The 16,308-nt window shown below is 43.5% G+C and overlaps 1 protein-coding gene across 1 annotated transcript in view; it reads left to right on the top strand.

Annotated features, from left to right (window-relative positions):
• Window positions 1–204: 204 nt before the first annotated feature.
• Anxa3 (annexin A3) overlaps window positions 205–16,308 on the top strand; it is a 50,008-nt gene continuing 33,904 nt past the window's right edge. Inside the window, exons 1-3 of the mRNA XM_028773686.1 lie at window positions 205–386; window positions 3,345–3,397; window positions 15,318–15,405. Of these exons, the coding sequence (XP_028629519.1) occupies window positions 3,383–3,397; window positions 15,318–15,405 (103 nt within the window). The 5' untranslated portion in view covers window positions 205–386; window positions 3,345–3,382. The remainder of the gene's footprint in view (window positions 387–3,344; window positions 3,398–15,317; window positions 15,406–16,308) is intronic.

The following is a 16,308-nucleotide window of genomic DNA, read 5'->3' as shown; positions in this document are numbered from 1 at the left end:
GAGGGGGAGGGGGAGGGGAGGGGGAGGGGGACGGGAGGGGAGGGGGAGGGGAGGAGAGGGGGAGGGAGAGGAGGAGGAGGAGGAAAAGGTTTGGGTTTGGAGGAAGGGTGGAGAGTGGAAGAGGGCGTGGGGGAGACAGAGTAAGAGGAGGGCTTGCAAGGGGGCGTGGTGGGTGGGTCGCGGCTGGAGCACAGAGGATCCGGAATCCAAGAGCCACTTGCGAGCCAGTCCTGGGCGGTCCCTGAGTAGAAACAGGAGGAGGGGCTGAGGAAGGGTGCGGTCGCAGTCTGGGTAGCCATCCAGGCTAGCCTGAAGCTATCACCGAGCGCTCACCTTCACAGAGCTTCTCCCAGGGCTTCGCTGCAGCCGCTGCCGCCGCCCTAAGGGTAAGTTTCCCATGGCCGCCCGCTCCACCCACAGAGCAGCAGGTCCCCGCGCGGTCCCTAGTTCTGTGAGCACAGCTAGGTCCCCGCACTGTCCCCTTCCTTTCCTTCCCCCAAGCCCTTTCCTCTTCTATCCAAATGGAGGAGACAGGATCTGGGGAGCCCAAGGGCCTTGCTGAGGAAGTTACCAGTCTTGGAGTCTTGAGGCCCAAGCTCATATCCAGGGGCCCCTCATTCTTAAAGGTCTTGGAAACATTTAAATGAAGAAGGGATAGGCGATGGTCTCAGGCTCGGCTCAGAGTTCTGTGGTGAGAACTTTTCCACTACCGCTCCCATGAGATCTTTCTCCCCTCCAAGAGTATTTTAGTTGTACTTTGTGAGAAGCTGACCTCAGGAGAAAGATGAATTAGGGTACCGGACTTTGAGAGTTGGGGAGCTTCGATTTTCTCTTTTAAAAGATGCCGTTTTCTTTGATTACAACAGAATTCTATTCACTAGACATGAATCACCTCCCCTGGCTCTTGAGTCAGCAGGTGAGTTATCTAGGTATGTGGTTTGTGATTACAAATGGCCTTATATAGACGTTCTGGGTCCAGTACTGATAGAAAGTTGAGCAGCCGGGGCAAAATTCTTCCCCAGGAGGTGTGTTCCCTGAAAGAACTTCAGTTTCTACTCCTCACAAACGTCATAAAAAATAGACTAAAAGGTTCTGTGAAGAGTCGTTACTGGTTTTCCTAAATGTGGAAGTTTTCAGACTGCCTAGAAAGGTACTTTTAAAATATAAGGAAAATCAGACTACTGTCCCCAGATCTGTTGGTGTTGAGAAATCTGTAGAAATTCGAGCAGGAGGAAGTACAAGAAAATTATGTAGCTGCTGTAATCCCCTTCAGGAAGGATGTGTTTAAAGCTCTCTTGTTAGGTCATTTGGCTTGCACTGTGAAGTAATTCTTTACTTTTTACAAGATTAAAGGGTGGCTTAATAATATAATACTTAGAAATGTCCACATTATATTGGGTCAACAAATGTTTGGGTCAGCATCAGTTTGGGTCGGGGCCACAGAGCATGGGGGCTAAGGGTTTATGCCTTTGGAATCTAGATGCATAGGTTCAGTAGGCTCGACCCAATAGCTGTCTGGTGGGGATTTCACTCTAGCTTCCCATGCCCCCAGCATCTTCCTGTGCAAAGTAGACATGCTGTTAATGTTGTCTCTCTCACTAACGAGGTTATTCTGAGGCTTATGTTTAAATCATCGAATAAGTTTTTTTTCATAAACACCAGTGGATAAACATTACACAAATCCCTGGCTTTGTGGACCTCACTTTCTAACACTTCTGTCACCTGGCACCTAGTAAAAACACAAGATGCTGGCTGACAGTATAATCTATCTTACTTTTCCCCAGCACTAGCAACAGCCTTCTCCGTGTTTTACACATGAGGAAATCCTGACTCAAATTAGGTCTCGAATTAAGAGATGTGTTAGCTTTTTGTCTGTGACAGAGTAGCTGAGAGGAAGAATTTCAAAGAAGGAAAGATGTCTTTCAGTACATGGTTTTAGAGATTTTGCTTCAGGTAGGTCAGCTGGCTCCATTGCTAATCACCCTATGTGAGGCAGGACATGCCGGTAATGGAGTCTGTAGCAGAGGACAATGCCCACCTCATGGTGGCCAAGAAGCAGAGACTAGGATGGGTAGTGCCAGGGAGAAAACAGAGACCTCTGAGGCATGCTGTCCAGGATCTGCTCTCTTCAGGGAGTCTTACCCGTACGTTTCCATTGTTTCCCAACTGCCCATTAAATTATAAAACCATCAATGGACTCATCTACTGCTGAGGTTAAAGTGACCGTTCCTGATCCAGTCGCTTATGAAACTTCTCAGCTCTGAACGCAGCTGCACTCAGGACCAAAATGAAATTCCTCTTCTGTCTGGCCACAGGAAGAAACCTTATCCTCTACCCACTGTATACTCTAGAGAGAGCTAGAGGGTCAGACCCTTTAACTAGGGAGCACAGAACGGGCAAAAATCAGGGCTAAATATTTCCAGTGACTATGAATGTGATTTCATGTTGACCTTTGCCCCTGAGCTGCCATTTAAGTTTTAGAATATTTTGTTGCCAGGATGGGTGGGAACAGCTTCTATTTCTGAATCAACCCTGGAGACAAGCCAGCACATCTGAGTAATGTTTGCTTATGGAAAGTGTGCCTGGGTTCAAGGTTGCCTTTTCCTGTCTGTACCTACTTGAGACTAGCCTGGACTCCTCAAAGAGTAGAGGTGGGCATTCATCACAGGCCGCATAGGCTTGGATCTTGTAAAATGTACAGGCAAGAAATCAGCCCAAACCCAGCTAGAATTTGTCTTGGTTTAGGGGTAAGAAACAACTTTCTTTTTTTTTCCCTTTTCCCTGTGATGCCAACCTGTTCTGGGTTAGAAGAAATCAGTAATGGATATTTACAGTTCTGGTTTTGTTGCTGTCATTTTGAAATGGGATGTCCTTGTGTAGACCAGGTGATCCTTCTGCCCCAGCCTCTCACAGGCTAGGACTATAGACAGCAACACTCCTGGACTTAAATAAGAAATGAGCGTCTCCTGCTCCTTGTCAGTACCCTGAAGGCAGACATGGGGGTTCCTATACCTCCTTGTTTGTTCCTCTTCCCAATGGGCCATTAAATGCTCTCTTTCTCCTTTTAATTCTTACTTATCTCCGTCTAAGTGGTGTACTGAGGACAGCTGGCCAGACCTAAATGACCCTGCTAGAAGTTTGAAATTGGTAAATGCTTAGTTAATCCTTGCTCAGGGAATGGGTTTCCTGATGTCAGATACACGCCCTCTTCCAGAGAAGTTTCTCATTGACTGCTGACGGCTGCTTTCTGGATTAAACATTAAGAATTGGACTGAAAATGTTGCCTGCTAAATCACAACATGTTTTTGTCCATTTAATACTTTTTTAAATAATTTCTTTTATAGGTTCCTGTAATCTCGGCTTGAGAGAAAGGTGGACTGTCATGGCATCTGTCTGGGTGAGTAAAAGCCAAACCTTCACACCACTGTGACTTACATGAGTCAAACAGAAAGTCAAACTACTAGAAAAAAAAAAAAAGAAAGTTGATTAACTGTAAAAAATGGCAAAAAGCTAGAGCATATTTAAAAATAATAAAGTATATGTATCCTAAGCAAGTATATCTGGCATATATCTGTAACTCCAGAACTCAGAAAGTTAAGGCAGGACTAGTAGTAAGAATGTATTGGAGATGTTGGTGTCAGGCTTCAAAACACTTCAATGCACAGGACTGGGCTTCAGTTCTCAGAGTGCACAGCAGGCTGTTGAAACTACCTGTAGCTTTAGCCTCACGGGAAGGACACCTGTATTTATATACATATAACACCCCCTTCCCACATACACACATGCAGTAAACATTTTTAAGGGTATTATAAAGGTCCATACTTGGCAAAGAGGCCTTAATGGAGAATAAATTTAGTCTATAACTCAGTCTACAGAATGATGAAGATGACATTTACTATCAGATAAGGAAAGATAGTTTCTTTCTTTAGTAAACTTGGAGAGACTTCTAGATTGTTGGGGAAAAGGTAAGTCTACATTCCATCTCCCTTCTGATATTAAAATAAGTTTTTGATGCATAAAACACAGATGTGAGGGAATGGTTAGTAGCATGCTTGCAATAGCAAGCCCCAGGTCCCTGTGGGAGCTCCTGTCTCAAAAAATAAGGTGACCAGCACCTGAGAAATGAAACTCGGTGTTTTTCTGTGGCCTCCACATACCTGTACACACATACTCCCACACGACTATGAGCATGTACTCACACCTGCACATACACGCATGCATGTAAAATAAATAAATAAATACACAATTATAAAAAAATGAAATTCAAGTGGATTCTTTAGAATTAATTTGGAATAGAGAAGGCCATTACAACCATAAGATTAAAGCAAAAGACAAGCTGTTTAAAAATATATATATTTATTTATTCATTTATTTTATGTATATGTGTATTCTGTCGCTGTCTTCAGACACAGCAGAAGAGGGCATCAGATCCTATTACAGATGGTTGCGAACCACCATGTAGTTGCTGGGAATTGAACTCAGGACCTCTGGAAGAGCAGTCAGTGCTCTTAACCACTGAGCTATCTCTCCAGCCTGACAAAAATTTTTTTTAAATCTGTTTATGTATAAATTTGTAACTGTGGCAGCAACAAAGTAAATAGAATGAGAAGATAACCTTCAGGGAGACACATTTGTAGACCATCAGGCCGATGTATTTCTGTAAAATACAAATGATTTGACTAAAGCAATTTCAAAAATGAGCTCAATGGGACACAAAGTAGCAAGTAAAAGAATTGCAAGTGTCCAGTACACATGTATACAGAACCTCTGAGAACTAAAGAAATACCTAAGGGGAAAAGGAACCATCTTCTACCTAAGAACTAGATAATTGGAAAAATAGCAAGACAAAGTTAGGCACTCAAGAGGAACCTGTTCAAACTGTTCCTAGGAGACTGTGTTACACTTTTAGATAGCACTCGGGTCAGCATTTGTCAGTGTTAAATGTTTGTGTCCTTTATTCTGCAGTTCTACTTCTCATGCATCAAAAATGTGAATGAAGGCTGAAAATTGTGGGCCAAAGCATATTTGTTTGTATGATTAGAAATATACATTGTAAATGAACACCCAATAGGTACAAATTACTCATTTTTAACTTTTAGCCATTTTAATGTAATTATTAAAAAGAATGTGAGGAAAATATCTAGCTCTATGAAATGACATTAGAAACTGTACCAGAATGTGTCATCAGTGAAAAACTCAAGTTATGGGAGTAGTAGACACAGTGGCTCTGTACAAAAGAAAGGACATGGGAGAGACACACAAAGCATCTCTGACAACTCCCTAAGGTAGTCGGCACCTCAGGCAGTCGGCTCTTTCCCCTGTGTCTCCCTCTCTACCCTTGTGCCTTTAAGCCATGAGCGTACATTTTATGAGTAAGAGAAGTTGAAAGAAAAGCACACAGAGGTGTGGACAGTGCAGAGGTGGGGAGCTGTGCTGTTCACTGGTCAAGAGCCAACCTTAGCACTCTCCATGCCTGAAAGCCCATCTGACTATGCATCTCCAACAGAGTCAGATGAAGAGGCTCTTCAAAACGATAGCCCAGGTCTACAAGAGAATTGACATGGAGTTCACTGACACATCTAACAGACTAAGTCCTAAGTTGAATATGAGACATGGGGTATGAGTTTCCTGTTGCAGTCAGTCATATCAAATGACTGTAAATTAAAGGTAAAGCAACACACAGTTGGCAGTGGTCCACTGTGGTAGAGTGCTCACCTAGCATGTGTTAAGGCTCTAGGTCCAGTGCCCACCTAGCATGTGGTAAGGTTCTAGGACCCTCCCTCAGCACTGTGTGAACAAATAAGAGGGATGGTTTGCTGCATGTGGTCATACAAAACCTACAATCCCGCACTTGGGAGGTGGATCAGGAGTTTAAGGATATTTTCTACTACAAAAAAACACTACACAAAAGGTTCAAGGACAGCTTGGGCTACTTTATTGCCACTCCCACCAAACACGCACACGCACACGCACACACCTGCCAGATCTCTTTAATTATCTCACAGTTCTATCTGCAATATGGACTGAGTCTCATGGCAGTATATTTTTCAATATAAATATGAAATTTCAATAGCTAAGAAGTAAAAGCAACCAATTCTCAACAAACAGGGAAAAGACACGCAAACGTGCTCCATATGCACAATTTGGAATATCATCCAGCCTTAAAATGAAAGGTATCTTAAAAATGGGTGAACCATGAGCATGTTCAGCTAGTAAAATAAGACAGCCATGAAAAGATAAACACTACGCAGTTCCTCTTATGTAAGGTATCTAAAGGAGTACACAGAGGCCTGTGGTTTCCCGGAGCACAGAAGGCCGAGGGGGTGTTATGGTTAAGCCAGTATAGACTTTGTGTTCCGCAGAATGAAAAAGTTCTGGTAATTGCTTGAGAACAATGTGAATGGTCTCACTACTACTGAACTATGCAGTTTAGACGGGTTAAGATTTGCCAAAAAATAATTTTGCAGGCTTAATACTGTTGAATGTGTCCACGGAAATAGTGCTTGTGACTATGTAAGCATGTATGTGAAAGCTGTAAGCAAGGGCACAGTCAAGGCACTCCATGATCAGGAGAAGGGTTTTACTGTAGATAAGAGAGAGGAGAGAGGGGAGAGAGGGGAGAGAGGGGAGAGAGGGGAGAGAGGGGAGAGAGAGAGAGAGAGAGAGAGAGAGAGAGAGAGAGAGAGAGAGAGAGAGAGAGAGAGAGAGAGAGAGAGAATAAAGATGGCAGCCTTCTGACTTGCTTCTGACTTGTCTCACACACTTGGGACTTGAGACAAAAGCCTGGCATGCTTTTTCAGCCAGCAAGGTCCCTCCCCTCTGGCTGACTCACTCAGGCTGGTTGAATATGTTCAAGGCAGGTCCTGAGTCCTGACAATATTTACCTGAAGCTGTGGGCCTATTAGCTTCCTTTTCTTTGTTTAATCTGGTCAACCCAAAATTAAAGAAAGGGCATCTCAGGCCACTAAAACCTCCAGCCCTCTAGAGGAAAAATGGATCTGTCTTGTAGATCATCCCTCTCAGTGTGCCTCTCTCCCTCTCTCTGTCTCTGTCTCTCTCCCTGTCTCTGTCTCTACTCCCCCCCTCTCATTCTCACTCTGTGTGTGTGTGTGTGTGTGTGTGTGTGTGTGTGTGTGTGTGTATGTGCATGCCCGTACACACGTACCTCTAGTTGTATAATAAAGTTCATAACCTGTTGCTGCCCACTGTGTCTAGGATTTCCCCTGCCTTTTAAATTTTCTCATCAGTGGAGAATGTGATCAAGACTCCTAAACAGTGAGACGTCTGTGTCTGACTTCCAGCTCTGGGATCGCAAGCACACTCTGCTGCTAATGGTTTTTCCCACTGGTGCTGAGGATCTGAACCCCGTCCTTCATGTTCACAAAGCAAACACTCCACTGACTAAGCTACTTCCCCAGCTCCCTGGGTTTAATAAACGTATCAGAAAGTTCTAACACAAAGATTTGCTGACATGAGTGTGCATGTGTCTGGGGAGGCCAGACGTATTAGATCATGTGAATCTGGTGTTACATCAGAGATTTGTAAACTGCCTGACGTGGGTGCTAGGAACCACTGAGCCATCTCTCCAGCCCAAAGAGTGTAGCTTTCTATGAAGACAGAACAGCAGGGGCTGGGGAAATGGCTCAGTGGCTAAGTGTACTAGCTGGTCTTTAAGAGGACCTGGGTTCAATTCCCAGTACTCATGTGATGGATGGCTACTGTCTGTAACTCAAGGTGCAGGGATCCCGTAGTCTTTTACAGCCTCTGTGGGTTCCAGGCATGCACAAGGTACATACACATACAGACCAGTACTGGTGCCATTGTGTTGCTATGAGGGGAAAAAAATCTTTATTGCATGGTTGACTGACAGAGACTCCAGGAGCTAAGCTGCCCAGAGCTGCCACTATGTGCTGGCAGCAAGGGCCTTTTTAGGAAGGGGGAGGGGACCAACTGCTTTCTAAATGGACAGTGCAAAGGCGAAGTCTTAGCGTTGTGTGACGCAAGCAGAAACAGGCGTCACATACCTTCCTGAGCCATGACCTTCCAGTCAATGACCTGTTGATATCACGAGCTCAAATCCCCAAACCCCAATGCAGCCCATGACGACTGGACATACTGACTTCGGCACAGAACCATTTTTATGAAGCTGGTTCCAACCTACTCCCAAGGGGATCCTGCAGGCAGTCCCTGAAAGACAACTTAAGAACATAGTTATTTAAGGAATTCCTGTCCGAGGCTGCAGCTGAGCTCATTCTCAGTGTTGTTTTTCCTCCTTGCACACAAAAGCAAATACACACCCAAGCACAAACATGTGATCTAGGCCGCCCATCCCTACACATCTCTAGGTCAGTGGGAGGTTACCAGCGTGTGGTTAGTCTATTGTAGTTAACTCAGGACTGAAAGAGAAAATTAAGGAGACAAGAGAAAGTCAAGGAGCCTCTCATTCTAGGGTCTGGATGGATTCGCTAGCCAGCTGAAAGTCAGGAACTACAGCACAAGTAATAACACCCCAGGCACAGAACAAAGGCACTCCTAACCCTCAGGAAATTCCAAGGGTTTTTGAAACTCTTTGCCAAGAACCAGGACAAAGCTGAATACATCCTCATTAAACCACCTTGCAACTCACAGTTGCAGACTGCCTGTATAGAGACATAGTCCTTTTACGTGGAGCTAATTCCAAATATGAATGTTAAAACAGCAGGGAGCCATGCTTGACGACTGAGTGCTTGTGACCTTTAAGTCTTTCTCTTCCCAGATGAGAACTCAAAAGTTTTCTGGGAATCTCAAAACTTTGTTTACTATAAAAAGTCTTACCTTATTCATGCAGCCCATATGGTCTGTAGTTTTACCATACTATCTGAAATTCTACTTAATAGATCACTTTCTAAAAGAATCTCTCTCTCTCTCTCTCTCTCTCTCTCTCTCTCTCTCTCTCTTTCTGTGTGTGTGTGTGTCTCCATGTCCCTTCCCTGAGGGATCAGACCACATTGCTTTGCTTACACATTAGCATTTTCATCAACAAGGAAGCTCCTTGAGCCAGTGGTCAAAGTTTTAATTGGACATGACTGATTAAACTATTAACTTGTTATTGTATCATTGAATTCAATATCCAGACTCCTTTCCTTCCCAAGAGTGGAGCTGGCTCCAACCCCAGCCATTTAAATCATGTGGTCTTTCTGGTGACCAGCTCTCTTCCTGAACCTGTCAAAGGACCATAATGAGTCACCCCAGGCACAGAACAAAGGCACTCCTAACCCTCAGGAAATTCCAAGGGTTTTTGAAACTCTTTGCCAAGAACCAGGACAAAGCTGAATACATCCTCATTAAACCACCTTGCAACTCACAGTGAAGCACTGGGTTTCCAAAAACCTTACCTGCTTTCATTTCTTTAAGGAAATTGTAATGACACAAACTGTACTCTCTTAAAGCCAAAGCTTAGAAGCTTTGACTGTAAATTATTTCTACAGTCGCTAGGAAACTGGGGAAATAGGCAGATATAATGAAGCTTGGTGAAATGGGACATTCTGAACATGCCAATCATGTAGCAGACATGAAGAACCACCTTTGCTGTTGGAGATGTAGCTCAGTGATCCAGTGCTTGCCTGCAGTGTCAAAGGCCCTGAATTTCTCCCCAAGACCATAAAAACGGTGTGTGGGGGAGGGGATCCTTAATGGTGGACACATTGCAGAATGCTGCAAGCAGCAATCAGCAGATGGGTCAAATTCACCTGTGGTCATGTGGTTCCTGGAGACAGTTAGAGCGTAGCCGCCCTTCCCCTCCCCTTTTTGCTGGGGACTTGGGATTTGACAGGTGGGGACACTAGATCTCATTTATGTAGTTCCTCCAGTTGAAAAACAGTTGTACTTGGGATCCCAAGGAAGGTGCAGTGTGCCAGGATGAGAGAATCTGTGATGGCACTTCTTATAAATAATAAAAGATATCATAAGTGGTTGAAAGCCCTGCAAAAAGAAAGCCAAGACCCTTCAGAAGAGAGCATAGCATCAGCAGCCATGATGTGGTCCTGAAGATGGAGAGAAAGACTTCAGACCTAAAGAAGACCTCCATTAGCACAAGTACTCAAGGAGAGCATGACAATAGTCCTGAGGGGAGGTTTGGTGTGGGAGAGAAGCTCAGACCTCCATCCACGTCTTCTTTCAAGGCTGTCTTGGGCCTAGGTCATAACAGTAAGGAGGAGGGAAAACACCAGGCCACAGCAGGTGGAGCTGGAGGACTTCTAAGAGCCCTAATTACCCTCTTCTTACTTGGTTGGAGACACCCCAGTACTCTCTCCTTCCTGGTGTGTTTGCTCTTCCTGACCTTGCAAGTTCACACACGGGCAGGAGGCACAGCTGTATTCAGGAGTGTGGAGACGCTGGACTCCACCTCTGCCTTCCCTCTCATCTCTCACGTCTCACTGAAAGGTCTGGCCTCGAAACTCACTTTGCACCCCGTAAAATGAGGAGCCTGTTGTAGTTGAGGCTCCTCTTGCTGTGGTAAGGCACCCTGACTAAGAGGGATTTATTTCATTGTACACTTCCAGGTAATAGTACGTCACAGAGTAGAGTTCCCGAAGGCAGGGACTGAAGCAGAAGCCACAAAGGAGTACTGTTTACTAGATTGCTATGCGTGCCTTCTTATGGCACACAGGACCACCAAGCCAGGGGTGGCTCTGCCCCAAGTGAGCTGGATCTTCTCACATCAATCATGAAAATGCCCCCAAGGCCCTACCCGCAGGCCAGTCTGCCTTTGCAGAGCTCTCTTCTTACAGGATACTAGGCATATTGGATCAGAGGTGCATGCCTGTGTACCATGACTTTATATCAACCATTGACATTGGGAGTGAGCTAGCATCCAATCACAGTTACATTCTTTGGGCCACTAGTTAGTTCTTTGCATAGGAAAGACATGGTCTCATGCCACCTGCCTCATGTGACTGTATTTTATTTCAGGGCTTCTTATAAGACACTTCCTTTGGTTTTAAAAGACCATTTCTTACTTGAAGAATTAAACAAAAAGTCTTACAGTTTCCCAAGTTTGGGCTGCTTTGTTTTTGCAGTCTGCTCCATTTCCCTTGTATCATAAAGCTACATGACCCAGGACAGCATCTTGACACTGAACATAGAGAGTAACCAGTTCTCCCAGGTTCTTGAAAGCCCTTGAGTTCTCTCTGAGGCTTAATTTTTAGATTCGGCTTTTATGGGGCTTTACGAAGTGACACGTGCTATGGCTTTGCCTCACCTTCAGAATGTGCTCGTGGTGGCTGCCATTTTTGCTCTAGAGCAATTGGCTCTAAATATGTTTTGTGTCAACAGAGTTGGCACCCTGAGTTTCTCTTTTATTCATCCTTTGAATATACAGCTTCAATTTATTGCAAGTCTAGTACACCGTCCATGAAGAAATAGGTGCGGCCATGTTTAGTGAGACTGGTCTGCCAAGGTAACAGCAGACAATTACCCCGATATGGGTAATTTGGCCATGTCAGTGGCTTCAGGGTACCGTGTTCTGTGGCTAGTCAAAGGATGGTTTTAGGAAGTAAGGAAAATTCTGTTGGCATAAATTAGATTCAAAGGCGATAATAGTCTAAACTAGTAAGTTGAAGAAAAGAACAGCAGGGGGCACTATCTGGTTGTACTAGCTTAGGCAAGGTTCTTAAGTATCTCTCTGGCTATCCAGGCTCAGGGTTAAGTGCCTGCTTTCTGTGTTTATCATGGAGATTGAAAGTGTTCCTAGCAAAGCTCTAGACATGTGGCTACTAACAGTCCTTATTAAGAATTCCTATTTTTTTTCCTTACTTCAGTCTTTCCATTACTTTACTTCCCAGTGGGTTTCATCGTCCTTTTTCTTTTGGGAGCATTTGAAGGTCAAGTTTGAGAAAAGGGAAGAAACTAAATATACATAATAAAGTAAATGTAACACTGAACAAGCATGATTTTGAAAATGACTTTAGCCAAGTGTTCATGGGATGTTCTCCATGGTGCTAGGAAAATGGCCTCAACTAAGAACCATTGAACAGGTCTTCTCTGACAAAACAGGAAGGCTGCCATGAAACAGGCAATCCAAATAGCTTTGGTTGTAAATATCAACATTCCTAAAACAACACTTCATTGTTGAATTCCTTAGCTTTCATCCAGGGTCTTGCTTGCTGGCTTTATTTTAGTTTTCTAGGTGGTTGAGAATGAAGTGCAATGTTGGCTATGCCACTTGGTGGCCATGAAGCCAGACACTGAGACCCACCCCTTCAGTGTGGACTCTATGAAAGTCGGCTATGGCTTGAGGATTTACATCTCTGGAAATTCCAGGAGATTCCTATGGAGTTGATCCAGGAAGCCATTTTGAAAACCACTGAGGTAGAGTTCCCTAACCTCCATTCCTGACAAAGGGATATGCTGTAAACCACAGGCATTTTGTTCACGTGGAAGTGGCTTTCCGTCTAGGTGCCTTCCTAACCAACAAAGTTCTGTTAAACAAACTGTCCCTCTGGGAGTGAGCATGCCCTTGTCCTGTTATTTTCAATTATGTGTAGGTGGGCGTGTGTCAGCATGTGGGCATGTGTCAGCATGTGGGCATACGGATGCAAGTGCTGGTGCCTCTGGAGGCCAATAGCATTGGATCCCGTGGAACTAGAGTTACAGATGTCTGTGAGCCTCCCGATTTGTGTGCTGGGAACTGAACTTTGGGTCCTCTGGAACAGCAAGTACTCTTAACTGTATCTCCAACTCCTTCAAATCCACCTCATTAAGATCATTGAAGAAATATAAGATGTTTGTATGATCCTTTGTTCATTATCTAGTATTCATTAAATAATATGAGTCTGTTTATTTTATAATCAATTTTGATAAATCATATAAATATTGCTGTATAGCCTGGATAACCAAGTCTTACCAACTAATTCCTATAATATTGTGCGTATAAAATACTTTTCAATATTTCACTAGAATTCTACTTCAGAATTCCCATGTTCAGGGGTTCTTTGGCTCAGTGGTAAAGCACTTGGTTGTCAAGTATGGGGTCCTGAGGTTTGCTTCCTGCCCAGAAAAATAAATGACTAAGTAAGAACCAGATTCCGATGGCTTCTTTCAAGTTGGCTGGTATGTGTTCGTGTTGGGGAGGGAGAGAGGGAAGGAAAGGGAAAAGAACCTTTTTATTATGTAAGTTATTCCTCCCATCTGACCCTTCACCTGAAAAAGAGTTGAATGATGTGTTAGGAATTTTATCTTCATCTAACTTTGTAAGTTGAAATTTTAACAATTTTGATTTGTAGGTGATAGAGAGCAGGGAAGAGGTCACAGCTAGTGTAAACCCTGAGTCTTCATAAGACATGAACATTAAGGATCTACCATATTGTCTTCTTGTATTCACAGAAACCACAATAAGTGTCCTCGTGGTATAGAACCACACCAATTAAACTTCGTAAGAATGTGGAGCCTAGCACCTGGTTCCTAAAAATACAATTCAGTATGTCTAAAGTAGATCCAGGGCATAGTCACATGCATTTCAAAATGTCACCTCAGGAGATAACAGAGGCATGATTCCAGAAGTGCAGGGATGATTTAAAACAGCATGGACCACTTTCAAACTCAGATCTGTGGCTCAGCTAGCTGAGTGGTTGAGAGTATATCTGCAGTCTCCTTAAGTCCTGATGCCTTTTACACAGGGTCAGGCATGCGTAGAATCGGGACGGCAGTGGGTTGTAGCTAACGTATGTAAGGGTACCTAGCATAGGGTACCTAATGGGTCCTTGCACACCATCAAACAGAATGGGTGGGTGGATGGGGTAGTGTAAGAGCTCAAAGGTGGGAGTGGACAGTACTGAAGTCAGTTGCGGCTGCCAGTTTATAATGCTTATTAAGCCTTGAACGCCAAAGAATTATGTCAAAGTGACTGATTAAACTGTTTCTATTTTCTTTCGATCTGGCACAGTCAAGCTTGTTAGTTTTCAATTTTTTTTCCTTCGGAGTACTTTACACAATGTTTGACAACATTGAAACAAACTGTTCCATCTCATGTATTGAGTCAGCAGGCTCTCGTCTCTACTGTGCCAGTACATTAATTTTCCATTCACTTTAATGTGACAAGATAATGTCCTTTCATGAAAATAGACACTTCAGAAGAATGTAGATGTGACCATATTAATTCACAACAACACAGTCGATACCATTCAATAACAGGGTAGAAAGCCCCGTTTAAAAAGAGAATGTCAGATGTTACTGCTATTAGCACAGACTTTTATTTAAAAGGTCAGAATATACTGTAGGAAGACATGTTGACTTTGGAGATCTTCAATATCCTTTTTGCTGTCCTGTAGTTCTTCAGCAATTTCGGAATATTTTGCTCTTTTGCAGTATGGTCTTTCTCGGCTTACGGTCATGTTTCCAATTTACGTGCTTAAAATTGGTAATGTAGCTATTTAAAAAATATTCTCTGCTATTCTTGAAGCTCCAGGATGTCCGCAGAGTACTCAGACAAGCGTCCTGGAGCCGCTGTCACACACACACTAAGCAGAGCATAAAAGCCAAGTCTCAAAAGCACTGTCGTTTATTACTTCTTTAGAGTAGGGTTCGCCAAGGACAGTGGTCAACATCAGTTCACACATCCCAGAGTCTCCGAGCCACAGCTGCTCGTCACCGATGTGAGATGCGATGAGCAGCTTACTCAGAATCCTCACAGGGGAATACGGTGATGAAGAGATTTAGTTTTCTTATAGTTTGTATGTAGAAACTTTAAATCCTGCAGTCTTAAGAGTCTCCGATGTTGAAACAGCTCATTGCCCAAGGGAAGCAACGTTTTATATGTGCAATTTATCCCACATGAGAAGCCTCTTGCTACATGTAGTACACGTGTGTCTAGGGATGGGAGATCTTGCACTATGCCAGGAACATCAAGAAACCAGGCTGCCATAGGTCTCTCTCATGCTTATGCCCAAGGGGACTGGAGAGATGGCTCAGCAGTTAAGAGCTCTTGCTGCTCTTCCAGAGGACTTGGAAGTTCTGCTCGGTGCTTCTAACAACTTAAAAAGCATTTGCTCCGGGTATTTAGTATGCAAATTCAAAGCCTCTGGGATCTTCTCCCAAACTGTGCCAGTACAAGACTTCTGATAGGTCTTCTGAGCATGCTGCCGGTGAGTTGTGTTCAGGCCTGGCTCAGTGAGCCATCACTTAGTTACGCATAGAGTCAACTGAAGGCAGTAGAATTTTAAAAGCATAAACACTTTTACATAATTTCATCAATGACTATGTGAGATACACATTTAGCCGAGTATATGTAACTATAATATAAATAGAAGTGTGGTTTTGAACTAGTGGAACTTTCCTTCTAGGTTGGACCTCGAGGAACCATAAAAGACTACCCAGGCTTTAGCCCGTCAGTGGATGCCGAAGCTGTCCGAAAAGCAATCAGAGGAATTGGTGAGTGGAACTTTGCAGCTCTTGTATCAGTGTTAAAAACAAGCCAGGAAAGTTCCCATCTACAAAGCCAGTTGGCCCAACTTGGATCCTGAATTAGAAAAGTTGTCAGGGGGATATTTTAGAGTGTGAAGCCATGAAGAAGTGCATGGGAGCCGAGTCTCAGGAAATAAAGCATTTGTAATGTTTGCTCAATTAAATCCTACCAACACCACCACAGCTCCAGCAACTGGTTATCACCATCATAATCAGAAATCATGACAGACACAGTCCAGGACTAGTCTTCCGAGGTTTTATGTCACCCCATTACCTAGAGAAAATAACCTTTCTAAATTAGACTTTACACTTACGGACTTCCAGTGCCACAGCCACATACAGAAGTTCGTACTAGTCTCTACAGTTTCAACCAGTAAAACGAAGAAGTGCGCCATCCGATCTTTGGCCAATTGTTTTTACCTCTTAACATGTTTCTGAGATTTATTCATGTTGATATGCTTAGCTCTGGGTCATTAATTTTAACTGCACAGTTGTCTATTGTATATTATATCATAAACTGGAAATGTTGATGAAACATTCAAATTGCCTATAACTCTTTTCTATTACAGTGTAAAAGCCCTTGGTGAATGTTCCGGCTTAGACTAAACTGGGCACAGTTGCTAGTATTTCTCTAGAACAGGACGAAAGTTGTGTGTTCTGAATGGAGATTATCAGAATGCTTATTTTTAAACTAGAAATTTTGCCAAATTGCTCTCCAAAAATTAGTAGTACTTTTGGACCTGGATATAAACTTTTCTAAGTAAAATCTCAAGCCATAGAAACATCTTCCTCCTCCTCCTCCTCCTCCTAATCTATCTCCTGGCCCATGTTCCCATTCCATCCTCCCAAAAAAGTATCATGCTAGCATTT

This window comes from Grammomys surdaster, unplaced genomic scaffold (genome assembly GCF_004785775.1).
Source record: "Grammomys surdaster isolate TR1022 unplaced genomic scaffold, NIH_TR_1.0 233, whole genome shotgun sequence".
Lineage (NCBI taxonomy): Eukaryota > Metazoa > Chordata > Mammalia > Rodentia > Muridae > Grammomys > Grammomys surdaster.
The sequence above is the reverse complement of the archived record's forward strand: the minus strand, read 5'-3'. Positions and strand labels throughout refer to the sequence as shown.